Genomic DNA, 16257 nt, shown 5'->3' on the forward strand with positions numbered 1-16257 from the left:
CACAAATGCATAAGGGGACAAAAAGGGTCCGATGCAATGCATCCAAGTTCAGGAAATGATGCAAGACAAACTCTGTTCTTGCTGGCACAAAGCTTGATTTCATTTCTTTCCAAGATATTTTACGGATGCCCCCCTAATTAATGTGATATCACAGCCACCAGTGTTTGTGGACTCATTAACCGGTTTAACACATGGTTGGCTGTGAACAGGCATTATTTGGGTTTTGACAGTGTTTAGCATTAGCTAGTGGCTGTTCATCCAATACAGAATATCTTTAAAAGAAGATTGAATATCTTCTGAATAGAACCAACATTTTGTCTGGTAAGACACACTGTCAGTTCAGTGTCAATAGCACATTATGGAAAGTACAACAACGATAATTGGGAGAACTGGGTAAAAATGACTGGTCCCAAGACTAACCTTTGGGGTACATCATACAGGGGGGACTTTGGGCAGATTTAATCTGATCAATGACGACAGATTGACACTGACTGCTAAGGTATGGTGTAAGCTATGCATAAAATGTATCCTGAATGCCAAAAAATACATTTAATATTTTAAGCAGGATGGAATGGTCATGCATGTTGAAAGCTGCACCTATGTCCAGCTGGGCAGTTAGGGAGACATCTGTACCTGATGTTTTGGAAGTATTCTCCATTTTTGGCTAAGAACACACACACACACACACACACACACACACACACACACACACACACACACACACAGATAATAAGTATGGTTTTACTTCTTTTTTTTAAATACTAATTTTACTAATTCTATGTTTTATGCTGTCATACTGTCCTGCATTCCTCAGTTTTACCCAGTACCTCTTCATTTGGTTTCTCCTTCACCAGTGTATCCTCAGTACTTCTCCTTCATCTGGTTTCTCCTTCACCAGTGTATCCTCAGTACTTCTCCTTCATCTGGTTTCTCCTTCACCAGTGTATCCTCAGTAGTTCTCCTTCATCTGGTTTCTCCTTCACCAGTGTATCCTCAGTACTTCTCCTTCATTTGGTTTCTCCTTCACCAGTGTATCCTCAGTAGTTCTCCTTCATGTGGTTTCTCCTTCACCAGTGTATCCTCAGTACTTCTCCTTCATCTGGTTTCTCCTTCACCAGTGTATCCTCAGTACTTCTCCTTCATTTGGTTTCTCCTTCACCAGTGTATCCTCAGTACTTCTCCTTCATTTGGTTTCTCCTTCACCAGTGTATCCTCATGACCTTATAAGCTTGACCTTTGAGAAAGATCAGTGAAGAGCATGGAAACATTCTGTTGCTGCCTGTCACCATGCCTGTAATTTGACGCCTGTGGTGTCATGTTTCCCGAGAAAATGTCAGCCGTTACTGGGCTCCAGCGAACTGTGTGGAGGAAAAGGAACATAACTACTGGTCTGGATTACACAGCCTTTGTGATTGCTTTTTTTTTTCTAGCAAAGACTGGCAGTGACAAAAAAACAACACCTAATCTATCTCATCACTGTTGGTTACAGATGACAGTGCAGTATATTCTCAGTATCTCTGTTCAAGATTGAAATATATAATACTGTTTGCTAATGTCATCAAGATCATAAATACTGTAACACATAATACTGTTTGCTAATGTCATCAAGATTGTAAATACTGTGTTTGTTAATGTCATCGTTAAAAGCAACAAAAAGAATACATAATACTGTTTGCTAATGCCACCAAGATAACATTAACTGTGTTTGTTATCATCATTAAAAGCAACAAAAAGAAATAGGGTCGTAGTATTACTCAGTTTATCTTGCTTTTTTATTTTCCTTTCCTTTTATAAAATGTAACAGCTTCAAAGTTCTGAGCAGTTGGTATTATCATACATATTATAAGTGTGTGTGTGTGTGTGTGTGCGCGTGCGTGCATGTGTACGTGTGTGTGTGTGTAGCCAACTTGCGAAACTGTTTTTATCTTTTTGTGTGCTTTGTTTTCCATAAGAACAATGTATTTGCTATGCAGGCACTGCTTATTTGTGTGTGTTAGTATGTGTGGTTGTGTGTGTGTGTGTGTGTGTGTGTGTGTGTGTGTGTGTGTGTGTGTGTGTTCAGCAAGGAGAGATGGAAAGGTAATGATATATTTTAGACTGTCCCAATCGTGTGTGTGTGTGTTTCTTTTTCTTCTTTTTTTAAAAACAATATTTAACTATACAATCTGTGTTCAGCAGAGATGGAAAGCTAATGATGATATATATCCAGACTGTTCCAATCCATTGTATCTTCCAGAGTACCTCCATTCATTGCTTCTTTGACTCTTTTTATGTCTTTCTTCATAATCAGTTTTTTTAATTCGAAGTTACATTTAAATATGCACTGACATACATTTAAATCTGTTTATGAATATGATATCCTTATTTGGTCCAAGACAAGAATCCTCATGCAATCCCCATGACATAGTTAATAAGCAAGGAGGCAGGTTTGTGAAAATGCCTGCAGTTGACCAATTAGTGAAAACAATTCACAATCAGGCAATTCATCTTAAACAAAACAACACCTTAGAAAATTCTTAGAGTTGTTTAGGTTGCTGTGTGAAGCCAGATGGAACAAGGCATAACAAGGAAGATGCCTGGAGAAGAATACTGAGAGGCAAAGACACAGAAACATCCACACTTCACAGATAACACACACATGACAATACATTATATGTAGTACGTTCTATAAAGTTCTGTTTTGAAATTTTCATTTGAAATGAACACCTACAGTATTCATTCATTAAAAACAACAACAGAATATAATCTTTCCATACAGGGCAAAGAGACTATGGCATATAATCAGAGACAACTACAGACGATGCTTTCTAACTCCGCTTAACAAAGGAGAGAGAATGAATAAAACAGAGTTGATGCACAATGTGGTCCAAACCATCTTTTCCAAGTGGTCAAAGACAAAACCCAAACTAACCAGCGCAATAGTCGAGTGGCTAGAGCATTGGTCTTTCAATCTGAGGATACCGGGTTTGAATCTCGGTGACGGCACCTGGTAGGTAATGGGTGGAGATTTTTCCAATCGTCCAGGTCAACATATGTGCAGACCTGCTAGTGCCTGAACCCCCTTCATGTGTACACACAAGCAGAAGATCAAATATGCACGTTAAAGATCCTGTAATCCATGTCAGCATTCGGTGGGTTATGGAAACAAGAACATACCTAGCATACACTTCCTCAAAAGCAGAGTATGGCTGCCTACATGGCAGGGTAAAAACGGTCATACATGTAAAAGCCCACTCGTGTACACACGAGTGAACGTCAGAGTTGCAGCCCACGAATGCAGAAGAAGAAAGAAGGAAACCAAAACTGATGAATGTGAGTAAAAGGGAGAAGGGAAGGCAGGGGTAGATGGGATGGTAGGATGGGAATAAGACAGTGCCAATACCCTCAGTCTCTCCTTATACCATAAACAATGTCATTTGAAGTGATTTTATTTAGAGTATCAGTTAACAACGTCTAGCAGTACTTGGCAGTTAGCACCACATCTGGAACACACACAAATGTCCAGGTGTAACATCTAAAATAATATCTTTGGCATCATTACTTTGAAATGTTGACATCAATACATCATCAAGGCCAAATCAACATCACAAGAATATCTACACCTCTCACGATTCATTCACTCAATGTCCAACAGTACATGTTCTTATGATAAAGAAACATAATGAATAACTAACTAAATAAAAACACACACACAAAAAAACACAAAAACAAGAAAAGAAATGTAAAATATGACAAGCTACATTTAACTTAACCACTGCTAGCTGTTGATGAAAAAGACATATTCTGTATCATACTCAAAACAGAGACTTTAATCAACTCTAAGTATGAAAACACTTTGGTTTATCTCCATTTTAGCTGAATTAATCTTCAGTTTGTCTGAACAAGATGTCCCACTGGAAGTGATATAGAAACTACATGACACAAGAACAATAACTATTACTGTAAATACCTTGTAAACACCCAACCCTTCTTTAAACAAATTTAACCCTAAAGATGGGGATGGGCATTAACTGGGTACTTTGCCCTCTGTAGGTAGAGAATCCATTAATTAGTTTCACCATCAAGTTTTGGCTCAGCATTCGCTCCATGTGTGAGAAGTCTCTGGTTAACCCCCTGTCACCCTCCCTTGTTTTTAACATAATTTTCTTCTCTGGTTCATTTTTGAATAATCTCAGTTTAAGCAGACACAGGCAAACCATTCCACTTTCATGCTTGCTGTTTTCATTTTAAATAGTCAATTAAAATCTTGGGTACTCCTGTCAACTTATCCAGACAGTTCAAGTGCCGCATACTCTTTCTGATCTTCTGACGACAGAGATGTTTCAGACAGTAGATGTGCAAACCATAAACCTTGTCTGCCAAAGACGGATCCACGTTTTGGGCCTCTGAGGTTCTAAACGTGGCAACATCAGTTTGTGAACATACATAGCCAGCATCTAAGAGAAGATGGGCTATGTGACATATCATGACTGTGTCTTCGTTGTCCTGAACGGCTTTGACCATGGCTTTCACCAGAAAACTAAAATCACTTTGATGCCTGGCCAAGGACATGGACGTAAAGCCCTCATGGCGGATAAGTTCCACTGCGTAGCTTCCCAGTCGTTTGTCATCTGGATGTCTTGTCAGCCCATGCAGACACTTCTGCAGCACAGTGAAACCGTCCTCAGAGTCCCTGATGAACAGGTTGGCCCCTTTGTCCAGGAGAAAGGACAGAATGGCGCTGCTATGAGCATATGGGAGGAAAACATCCACACACTTGTGGAGTAAGGTATCATGGGCTTTATAACTTATGGTCCCCCCTTCTTCCTCCTCCTCCGCAATTGTGTAGTCTGCTGTGGAGTTGATATCAGCTCCTGCACACACCACCAGATCACATCTATGCATTTAAGTAGTGTAAATCTTGAAACAAACACACAAACAAAAAAAAGAAGTCATGACAGAAAAAAATTATGAAAAAGGAATCGAATGAAGAAAAAAAACAGCAGAGATACAAAACAAAAAAGCAAACAAAAAGGAGAAAATAAATAACCACGGAGAATAAGAGAAGAAGAAAACAAAGGATAAGGAAGAAAGACAAAAATTCTATTCTCAACAAATGCAAATCGTATCAGCCCTCACACTGGACTTCCATCTGCTACCCTTTCACCTTGCTGTTTTACTCTCTTCTTGATATGAACTGGTTGAAAAAATACCAAGAAAGAGATTATAGGGGGTGAGAGTTAATACAACATATTTTTTTTCTTTTTTTACATGTCAGTCAGATAACATTTTCTGACATCTTCACTGATAAGCTGTGAACTTAGGGTTTTCAAATCACATAGTTCTCTCTGCTTACAAGGTTTCAGAATACTGAACATTATACATTACATTATTTCTGCTCCATCCAAAAAAAAAAAAAAAAGATTCCCTCTCTAATTCACACCCCCCCCCAATTTTGGGTTTGAACTGTACAAATATCTTTATCTGTTATTTTGATTTACAAATGATTACAGTAATGTGGAGAGAAATGAAGGAAAACATATCATGAATAAAAGTCTTCATGATGAGCAGAATTTTGAGATGCAAAGTTATGACACAATATGTCTCCCTCGACAAATTTTAATTACTACAGTCACTAACCAGTGTTCTCTGCCTTTCAAGAAGAAACGTTAATTGTTTTGATCACCAACCAGCATCAACGAGGGCGGAGGCTACAGCGGGGTCAAAGGGCAACCTTTCAGATGGGTGATGCTCTAGGGCCATCATCAGAGGGCTGACAGTGGCAACCGTCTCTAAGCCCCTCCGTGGACTCAGGGTGTGAATCCGACCCATACGATTTGGGTTAGCTCCTGAGCAAACAAGACATATCAAGGTGGAATTTAGTGCACACCAACCCACAGTCTGGCAGATGCATCTGCACACAAGCATGCACACACACACATCTACACATACACATATGTGTACACACAGTTCTAAAATTAGTGAAGAACAGTTTCTTTTCACATAATCTTTGTAATATTGACAACTGGAAACTAGTACTATTTCAATGGAAAAAATGACAACAGGATCTCAACTCTTCATTATACTGATCAATGGAAACTAGTGTTATTTTAATGGAAAAACTGTCCATACAATCTCAACACTTTATCATATAGATCACTGGAAACCAGACAGAAAAATTGTCCACAGTTCAGTTACTCATGGAGGCATCACTGCATTCGGACAAATCCATATGAGCTACACCACATCTGCTAAGCAGATGCCTGACCAGCAGCGCAATCCAACACACTGGCTTTAAGGGAAAATGAAATAAAAGGAAGTAAAATAAGATACATAAACAAATAAATGGATGTCGTTAAATAAATCAATGAGTAAATCAAAAACTTTTATTTTTTTTATTATTATACAAATAGATAAATATAAAATCACACACACACACACACACACACACACAACACACACACACAGTGTCCACAGGATCATATAGTACCATGTTGAAGAAGACAATAGAGAATGGGCAGGTTCTGGTTGCAGACAGCAACGCACATCGCTGGAACGTACAAGGTGCAGCCTTCCGTGGAAAACATCCACAATTTGTTGAGCTGGTGATTGTGATGCTTCTCTCTTTTGAGGAATGCACAGACCTTCAGTCAAACACACACACACACACATGTGCGCACACACACATACACACACAAAGTGTTTGTAAAGAAAAGTAACATGCTTCTTATCCTCACCATCCACAGTATTTCTGAATAATCTGAATTTTTCACCACCACCACCACCAACAAAACAATTACAGCTAATGAAGCCAGTCAATTCTGGAATTACTCATCTGTGCATCATTCCACCATGTATCTGTGACTGTTGGGCACAGAAAATTGTCACTCATGATTAACTGTTTGTGTTAAATATTTACATTGCTCTTTTTATATAAATTATTCTGGTTGTGTGGTGGTGTTTTTTGTTTTCTTTTTCTTCCACAATTCTGGCTAACGAAGCCAGTCAATCCTGGAATTACTCATCTGTGCATCATTCTACCATGCATCTGTGACTGTCTAGCAGGGAAAATTGTCATTCGTGATGAACTGTTTGTGTTGGACATTTACATTGCTCCTTCTGTTTGAATTATGCTAGTTACATGGTGAGTTTTTTTCCCCTTCTTTTGTGTGTGCAATAAAAACCATCTATCTGTGTGCCATGGATCTGTGGGCTCCACATCAATTTTGAGAGGTTGGGGGGTGTTCAAGACAAATCTAAGGCTGCCTTTATAAAACATGGTGTCAAAAATGAGAGAAGAAAGTCAGAAAAGGATTTGCTATTTGTAAGGTGTGTTAATTTTTTTCTAATTAAATGAAACAAAAAAAATCTGCAAAAACAATTCAGTTCCCATAAAGAATTTGAGGATTACACAAAATGTAGTGTTAATCTAAAACAAAATTGGTTTCCTTTTACTATCGTGTTAAAACAAAAGTAGGTCTAGCACTGTACCAGCCCCACAACATATGGTGAAGGTTTATGTGCTGTTTATCACTTTGAATGATTTGCAGAAAAATAAAACATAAAAATCCCATACTATCTCCCTTCATTCTTTATGAATGCTTTTTAGTTCTTGTTGTTAGGTGTTCTGATTGGTAACCTTAACAGCAGAACTGGGCAACACAGTACAGACATGTTCTCCATGCTCAAAACTAACCTCACTGTAATCATTTTCCACAACTGCTTTCTTCAGCTGGTTCTCTTTCAGCTTAGCTGTCCTGAAGCATTTTCTGAGCAGTGAGGTATACTCAAAAAATCGCCAGTTTACCCTTGGTGGTGGAGGTGCTGCAGCTGAGTCATTGGCCATTGCCTGGAAAAGCAAACACAATACATTGACATGATATATAATAATGCTGTATTAATCTGGTTCTGAAATCACATTGTATCTTTTTAAAGTAAACAGTCTGTAAAAATTGCATTCCCTCCCCCCAGCACACACACACACACATATCTCATTACCTCTTTCTGAACTGTATTTGTTTACTTCTTTGTTCACTGTCAGAAATAGATAAAAGCAATTGCAAACATGTTAAGTGTTACTGAAACTATCAGGAGTAGAATTGTTTCACTTATATATGTGTGTGTGTGTGTGTATACAATGTGTGTCAGATTCAGTTACTACAGTATTATAAAACAAGTTTCAACAGTGTCAAACATTAACTGTAATGACAAATATTAATCAAACTCAGTAATTGCTGATGTCATCATGTACTAGGGACATTTGCATGTGATGTGTTCGCTCCTTCCTCCATCTTGATTAGTCAATGTCACTTTATCATTGTTCCTTTTTCTCCCTCATCTCAATTCTGGATAAGGTTACTTACTGTGAAATCTGATTTTTGGCTTTACTGCACATGTAGTGATTCCAGTAAGAGCATGGCTATTGATTCATTACCTATTTGACACAACTTGAACAAGTTATCTCACATGGGCTCTGTGGTCTTGTCCAAATGTTTCTGCATTTATAATAATTGCTCAATACATGGTGATGTATTCCAGAAGTTAACACTCTATTTGTAACACTAATATAAGGATGGGAGTGGGGGGAGAATGTGCAAAGAAGACAGTTTAGCAAGATGTTTTATCAGCTCTATACAGTATTCTCTGGTGTTCAGTCACATCTCTTACATACAATTCCTTTCACTGGTCCCCAAACTTAGTATGTTCATGGGGGTGCAGCACTGCTGAATGCATCACCAACATTCTCCATTTCTGGTGGTTGTTAAATATGGCCTGAATTTCGGCAAAGCTCCTCTCTGTCCACTCAGAGAAGCTGACTGCCAACTTCTTTTGCTGCCTCATTTCCTTTGCTCCTGCACTGTTCCCTGAAGGATGGTCTTCGAGAGCCCATCAGATCTTGTCATGTGTCCATGACTTTTCATTTTCTTCACTGTGGTCAGGAGGTCTTCATACTGACCAATGTGTTGTCTGATGGTTTTTCTTACTTCTTCACTTGTTATGTGGTCTTTGTAACAGTGGTGTTGTTTGTTTCTGGAAGTGAGTTCCATAAAGTGGCGCCTGAGTACACCAAACTGGATTTGAACAAATCAGTTCTTGGGATTGGGATATGGACTTTTGGGGGATTCCTTGATGAATTTACAGGGAATTTGTTAATCAGTGTTAGTGGTGCATTTCCTGTCATAATCTTGTCACACGCACACACATTATGGGACTCCAGTCAATCACAGCTTCTGCATAAATCTGTACAGCCCCCAACCTTCCTGTAATATTATGATCATGCAAAGAAAGCAGCATAGGTTGTTTTATAACTTCACCATAGTTAACACTAATAACAGTGATGCACAAGATGCTTGATTATTTGATAGCAGAAGTTAGTTGTGAAACCGGAAAGCTGTAGTGCGCATGTCTACAAATGTCATTGTTATGATTATACATACAGTCACGGGCGACGAAATATCCCCCACCCCATAATTGTGTGTGTGCGTGTGTGTGTTGAGTGAATGCATACAAGTCGAAATAACTAAATAAGTGAGAAGAACAACAGACGTACACATGCATGCACACTCACTCTTCCTCCCAGACCATTGCTGAGGGAGAAATTGTTAAACTGCATTCGAGGTTAACGTCAGCAGTCATTTCAGAAGACATGGCCGACGGGGATAAGTATATTAGAAAAGTGGGGAGACAATAACTGTCAAAATGACAATATGTCATTCAAGGATGAGCACCGAGGCTGCCAATTATTAGATTGGGCAGACATACCATCATACATGTATGCTTCTCCCTCGAAACCCACGTGCGCCATCAACATAAAACCACCAGTTTCTGATTGGTCATTTGCGTCCAATCTGAAGCGAAACTTCCAAGAGAAAAATTCAACACTGGCAAAATAATTTTCTTGGAGTCACCGTTTACATTCAAAAAGATTTATGTCTCCGCATTGGCTTATTAGAGAAGCGATAGTGGCTCATTAGAAAAGTGGCGGAGAGAACCGGGATAGTGTTCTTTTTTTGCATGTTATCCAAGCATTGATCATCTTTTGAGAATAACGATAAACTGTTCTTATTCTGGAGTGCAACAAGGTACAGAAAGTAGTGAACATGGTGCTGGGGTTCCAGAGTCATATGTTGTCCGAATTAAAGTAGACCACAGCAGGTCAGACCAGATCGTCTTTCTTCTGTCTCTTTGCTCAGTTAGACGAATTGAACGTTTGAGTGTCTGTTGGTGATGGTTTTTAAACAAGTGATAACGGACATGTGCGAGATCTCAACATTAACGAGCCAGTTGAAAGCACAATCAGTCCTGGACTAAAGTTTATGCAGTGGTAAGGGCTATATATTCCACATTTCTCCCTTGTGTGACTTGCGGAGTGAACGTAACGCCTTGTTGTGAACAGTACTAATTCTATACGGTACTATAAATAAAGCCAATCAAATGATTGGTGTAATTAAGAGAGCCTTCAATTACTTAGACAAAGATATATTTCTCAGTTTATATAAAGCATTAGTTAGATTGCATGTAGAATATGGTGTGTAGAATATTGTGTGGCACAATCTGTAGCAATAGAAAGGGTCCAAAGAAGAGCAACGAAATTATTAAAAGAATGCAAGAATATCTGTTATCAACAAAGACAAATACTTAAATCTACATTCACTAAAAGGTAGAAGAGTAAGAGGAGATTTGATTGAAACTCATAAGATATTAAATTAAATAACATAAATGATGTAAATGCAAGACATATCTTTATAATGTCGGACTATGATAGTACAAGGAACTCAGTAAAGAAAATTTGTTTAGAACACTGCAACACCAAAATTAGAAAAAATTCATTGGCTAACCGAATTGCACAAACATGGAATGCACTACCAACCAAAGTTAAACTTGCACAAAATACTAACATGTTCAAAAATCTCCTTGACACCAACACCATATTAAAAGAAACATTTTTTTACTATGATGAATAAAACAAAGTTTCTTGCAGAAGTGTACTTGCATACCCCGCCCAACAACAACAAACAAAAGAAGAAGAAAAAAAGTGAAGATGAAGATTCGATGGGGACATAAAAAGGCCAAGAGGTCTAGGCAGATGACTGCCAGTCCCTATACTACTACTACTACTACTACTACTACTACGGAACATGTGCGAGATCTCAACATTAATGAGCCAGTTGAAAACACAATCAGTCCTGGACAAAAGTTTATGCAGTGATCAAAGGGCTATATATTCTACATTTCTCCCTTGTGTGATTTGCGGAGTGAACGTAATGCCTTGTTGTGAACAGTACTAATTCCGTCTTGGGGTGGGGGGATATTGCCTATCATGGAATTTTGCTCAAAAGTATCCAAAAGAGGCCATTCCTACAAACTGTTAAAAGTTTCAGTTAAAACTTAAAGATTTGCACTTTTTTTTTTTTTTTTTACTAACAGAGTAACAAATGTTTGGAACAATTTGCCACAAGATGTTGTTTCCGCAGTAACAGTGAATACTTTAAAAAATTATCTGGACAGTCACTTACAGAATTTTAAATACAAAAACTCATCTAGCTATTTTGTGATTTATGCACTGACAAGCAATACGCACCCAATGTTGGAAAATGATTATATGTGGGTATTCTGGTCTTCTTCCCCACTTCAAGTGGGCAAAAGGCCTTATCAGGCCTACACGCCCAAATATTGATATGATCAATGATGATATGAAATAATTCATCTGATATATGGTATACTGTGTTTGTGTTGCAGGCATTCTTTCTTTCAGAGGCAGAGAGAGACTAACTGATGAAGCAGATTTGGGGTTGAAACCAAGATGGAGGTACTTGATAACAGAGAACATACACAAGAAAATCGTGTTGGAGATGTTCCGGTACAACAGATCACAGATACGACTGAAGATGATAAAAAAAGGTTGGTCATTGGTGCATATGTTTGTGTGTATACATGTATAAGGATCATGGATCAAAGTAGCAGTAAATGATGTGCTGGAGCTGAGCCAGTCGGGGTTTATCCCCAGGGAGTGCTATGCGAGTCAGAGTGGTCCAGCCTAGATACAGCAAAATATAGGTCCTTTTTTTTTTTTAAGAGTTACTCAGTAGTGCCTTTTCCTGCAGATCCCCCACACAGTGGCAGAATAATCAATATGTTATTGTGGTCATTATACAGAAGGAAGGAAAGATGGGTGGTTGGTTGCTGGCATGGTTTAAGGATCAGGGGGAGCATTCATAAGATTTCTGTTACTTTATGTTACAATGTTTTTTTGTTGTTGTTTGTTTGTTTTGTTTTTCAAATGTGTCATTTTCAGTTCAATAAAGATGTACCAGATGGAATATATATAGGTAAAGATGGACTGGGGAGAGAGGGGCAGGATGGGGCTTGGGGGCAGGGACGAGAGAAAGAGAGAGAGATGTTAATCTTAATTGTTCTTTATATATATTCAACTTGACTGTTATTAGATGGATCGGTTTGTTTGTTTTTTGTCCTGTGTATTGCTCTTAGATTTGTAAGTTATATATATATATATATATATATATATATATGGTATATATATATATATATATATATATATGTGTGTGTGTGTGTGTTAATTCATGTGATGTCTTTCAATATCTAAACAAGTTGTCTTTTGTTGTTGGTGATGTTGTAAATTACTGTTTATTGTTGTTAAATACATATTATGTGAAATGTTCTTTGATGTGTCAATGGAATTTTATTCGATCTCATGATTCCTTAGACATATTTACCTGTCTCTTTGATACACTACACAATTTATGTTTGTATTATGAGTATGAGCAACATGACCACATCAGTACTGAGTACATGTTAATTTCTCTTTGGAGATGATAAAGTTGATTTGACTTAACTTCCAAGTAATGTTTTCCAGTATTTTTGGAGTACAGTTCTTTTTTCTTTTTTTTTTTTTTTCTTTTTTTTTGGGGGGGGGGTCAGTTTTTGACTTGCAAGCACTGTCTTCTGTTCATGGGATTGCTGCACATTTGGAAGAAAATGGTATAGAACACCAAGTGCACCAATATTTGTGTACATGATTGTGCACACATCCCTGTGATAATGATGTAGAAAAAAAATTTTCTTTTTCAACTTTTAATTCTGTATTTTGTCTGGGTCTGTATTAACTTATACTAAACTTTAAAACTTCATTAGAAAAAAAATCAGTCATCAAGGAACTTTTACATATTTTTCATGTGACAAAAGCTGAAAATGCATGCTAATGTACGCTTCTGTCTGTTTTTACTTTATTTTGGGGACATCAGTGAATTATTCAGACCCACAATTTGGAGCCGCACTTCGGTTTTTTGCATTGTTCATCTGAACATTGGTACCAGACAGACACGGTGTGATGCAGCATGGTTGGCAAAACTGAGTTCCTGTGCAGAGAACAGTTAAACCTGGTTAACCCTTAGCTTCTGCAACACAAAACAAAACAAAATATCAAGAAACCATATGGTATGCGGAAGTTATCACTGTGTATCAGTTTGAACATTACATGCTTTCCCCCCTCTGCCATATTGATGAAGTGTTTAGTCACCAAAAACCTGATGTAAGGAAAACAAACACTGTGTTATATCAAAAATCTTGTTCAGTTGAGGAAATCATGGGACTGACTCATTTTACTTTTGAGTAGGATTATTTTTACCCATAAAGTATAGATTTATTCATGTGTTTGTGTGTGTGTGTGAGAGAGAGAGAGAGAGAGAGAAAGACAGAGATTCATTTGCACTTTTTGCTAACTGAAGTTCAGAATGATTCTGGATCAAAAAGTAAAGAAAATCCTTGCATGTTGCAGTTCCTACAGTATGCGCAAAAGGATGCGCACTGAGCGAATAAAAAACACCCAAGAACAACTCAAGAACATGAAAGAACGGCAACGCTTGAGTGAAGCTCGGAAAGAAAGACAGCCATATGTACAAATTGTCTGCGCTGGAATTGCAGTAACAGCTGCCTGCTATCTGTTTTATCGCTTCTATCTGAGTGCTGGTTAAGGTTTGAATAATGATGTCTATTTTTCTTCACTGTTGGACATTGAGCTGCCTAGTTGTATTCATTGAAAAACTAATTTGGTGTTTTTGACTCATGTGTGTAAACAAAGTGGGTCTATGAAATAACCCTGTGTGTGTGTGTGTGTGTGTGTGTGTGTGTGTGTGTGTGTGTGTGTGTAAGTTTGATCAGAGATTGGCAAAAGCTTACAGTTGTGCCGACAGCAAATCGAGAACTGTATGATCAATGGTTTCTCCACTGCATTGGGAATTCATTTAAAACTTAGTCTCTTGTGAAGGACCATGACTCTCAGACTATGAGGCAATATATCACTGGCTCTGAGTGCTGCAGCCTTGGGGGCTAGTTGGCCTTGTGGGACCATCCCAGCACCTGCTGTCCCAAAGCCAACTTGGCCGAGAGAGTGGGGGTGTAACTTGGGCAAGACACTCTCCAGAATAATCAAATTCTAGTCCAGATAGTTGGGACAGCAGTTGCCTCCTCTGTTGTTCAGTCAGACATGACTATCATACAAGTGATACAGGAACCAAACTTTATAGGATGGTAGGTATGAATGAGGCCTTCTGAGCCATCTGCTTTATGCTGGTATAGTAGGCCGAGTGAGGCGTGAAGTGTCAAGGTCATTATTTGGTAAAAATTGAGAAAGCTCAACAGTGGCCGCACTTGCATCCAATTTTGATCAAACTTGGTATTGCTACTTGTCTTTGGTACAACATGATCTGTAAAGAAAAATCAAAATCACAGTTTAAAGGTCAAGGTCATGACATGGGATGTGATATTGATAATAAAAGTTTCTCAAAGAGAAAGAAGGTCTTGTATACAATCTTCATCAAATGTGGTACAATGGCTAGTCATCATGAGAGCAAAACCCAGGGAAATGTCAGGGTGGAAAGCTAATGTCATAACCACTAGGCTGTGGCATGTCTTTTTTCATATTTGTAGAGGTATAGTCCATTTTGTTTGCATTAAAAAAGGCCTTCATTAAAACTGCATTCCAGTCAGGTCTTTGTCCCCAGTATCCATTCTGTAAGTTGAACTGAAAAGGGGGAAGAAGGAAAGAAGGCCTTGTTGTATCTTGTCAGGAAAACAATAGGCATCACTCATAAGTGATTCTGAAATAAGAAAGTAAAAAAAAAATATATATATATGTGTTGTGTGTGTGTGTGTGTGTGTAATATATATATATATATATATATATATATATATGTGTGTGTGTGTGTGTGTGTGTGTGTGTGTTCGGAAAAACTAACAGTCATGTCATGTTCCCACAGAGTTTATTTCCCTGTCTCAAGCTTTTGCCCTTTACTTGGGCTTCAGCAAGATGAAGAGGGGAAGAGCCCCTGATAAGGCTGCCTCAACATTAAAGCTGGAAAATTTGAGGATTAATGACATTAATGATGTGTGGTATCTTCACCACAGCACTGAAAGGTAATATTAATATATCTCACATGATTTGGCTTCTCTTGCCACTTGTAGTTGCTGAGTGAAACATGGCAACTGGAAATACACATTAGAAAACTGGAACATAGCATGACTTCTGTTTTATCACATGTTGTCCATTGTCCAAGCCTTTGGTGGTTTGTTGTTAAATCTTAACAAAATTGGCTGTCATATTTTGTGTGTCATTTATAATTACAAGATTTTCTTTTTGGAATGTATTTTACACTCATGAGCAAGAGCTGAAGCGCCAGTCTCCTTGGATTTTGCACAACATCCATGTGCAAGTATTTGGCTGTTAAATTTATTGTGTGCATGTCAGTTCCAAGTCTCCCCTTGAACCGTAATTAAACAGGTGTTTTAAGTAATCACTGTCTGCTTTTCTCTCTGTGTGTGTGTGTGTGTGTGTGTGTGTGTATTTTTACTTGTATTGCTCATTTTTTATCACAACAGATTTCTGTGTGTTTGTGTGTGTGTAAGAGAATGACTTAAGACACAACTATACCTTATCAAACATTGTTTTCTAGGAAACTAAAACAAATTAGCCAAAATGTCTATCAACATATTGTAATAGTTGTCGAAAATAAAGGGGCATAAAAAGTAACTGGAATACAAATGACATTCTTTAAAGAATATACAATATTATGCTAGGAAAACCATCAGACGTTTTTTATGCACATATTTGTTAGGTTCATCAGCATCTTATGAAATATACAAAACCCTCTCTGCCTCACATATACAAGACAGTCATTTGGTAGATTATGATAGCATACTAAATTACCTTCATGCAAGGTCATTTTCATTGGTAATTGATGCTCAGTATTTTCATTTAGTCAA

At 37.9% G+C, this 16257-nt stretch overlaps 1 protein-coding gene and 1 long non-coding RNA gene across 6 annotated transcripts; one reads left to right on the plus strand and one right to left on the minus strand.

Moving 5' to 3' along the window:
• Positions 1-2329: 2329 nt before the first annotated feature.
• Positions 2330-9594, minus strand: LOC143300424 (uncharacterized). 5 transcript variants are annotated; one of them, XM_076614071.1, is made up of 5 exons: positions 9548-9594; positions 7676-7828; positions 6470-6623; positions 5670-5828; positions 2330-4853 (listed from the first exon to the last, which is right to left on the minus strand). In XM_076614071.1, exons 1-5 carry the CDS (start codon positions 9590-9592, stop codon positions 4222-4224), a joined length of 1143 nt encoding a protein of 380 aa, XP_076470186.1. In that variant the 5' UTR covers positions 9593-9594; the 3' UTR covers positions 2330-4221. The 5 variants fall into 5 exon arrangements, with proteins under 5 accessions (XP_076470186.1, XP_076470190.1, XP_076470187.1 ...); XM_076614075.1 differs by having other exon boundaries at positions 9530-9561; XM_076614072.1 differs by lacking the exon at positions 9548-9594 and adding an exon at positions 9294-9360.
• A 55-nt stretch (positions 9595-9649) lies between these two features.
• Positions 9650-15788, plus strand: LOC143300425 (uncharacterized). The gene is made up of 3 exons (XR_013057642.1): positions 9650-10134; positions 11719-11880; positions 13775-15788. It is a non-coding gene; the product is annotated as an uncharacterized LOC143300425 (long non-coding RNA).
• Positions 15789-16257: the final 469 nt, after the last annotated feature.

Source organism: Babylonia areolata, chromosome 26, assembly GCF_041734735.1.
Source record: "Babylonia areolata isolate BAREFJ2019XMU chromosome 26, ASM4173473v1, whole genome shotgun sequence".
Classification (NCBI taxonomy): Eukaryota; Metazoa; Mollusca; class Gastropoda; order Neogastropoda; family Buccinidae; genus Babylonia; species Babylonia areolata.

What these genes read in the sequence shown, in the direction of transcription:
- LOC143300424 (XM_076614071.1), bottom strand. Translation starts at nt 9,592, where the DNA reads ATGCAGTTTAACAATTTCTCCCTCAGCAATGGTCTGGGAGGAAGA. An exon ending in GCAATGGTCTGGGAGGAAGA is followed by an intron (nt 7,829 to 9,547) that starts GTGAGTGTGCAT and finishes TTGCTTTTCCAG; the next exon opens with GCAATGGCCAATGACTCAGC. An exon ending in CTCCGCCCTCGTTGATGCTG is followed by an intron (nt 4,854 to 5,669) that starts GTTGGTGATCAA and finishes TGGTGTGTGCAG; the next exon opens with GAGCTGATATCAACTCCACA.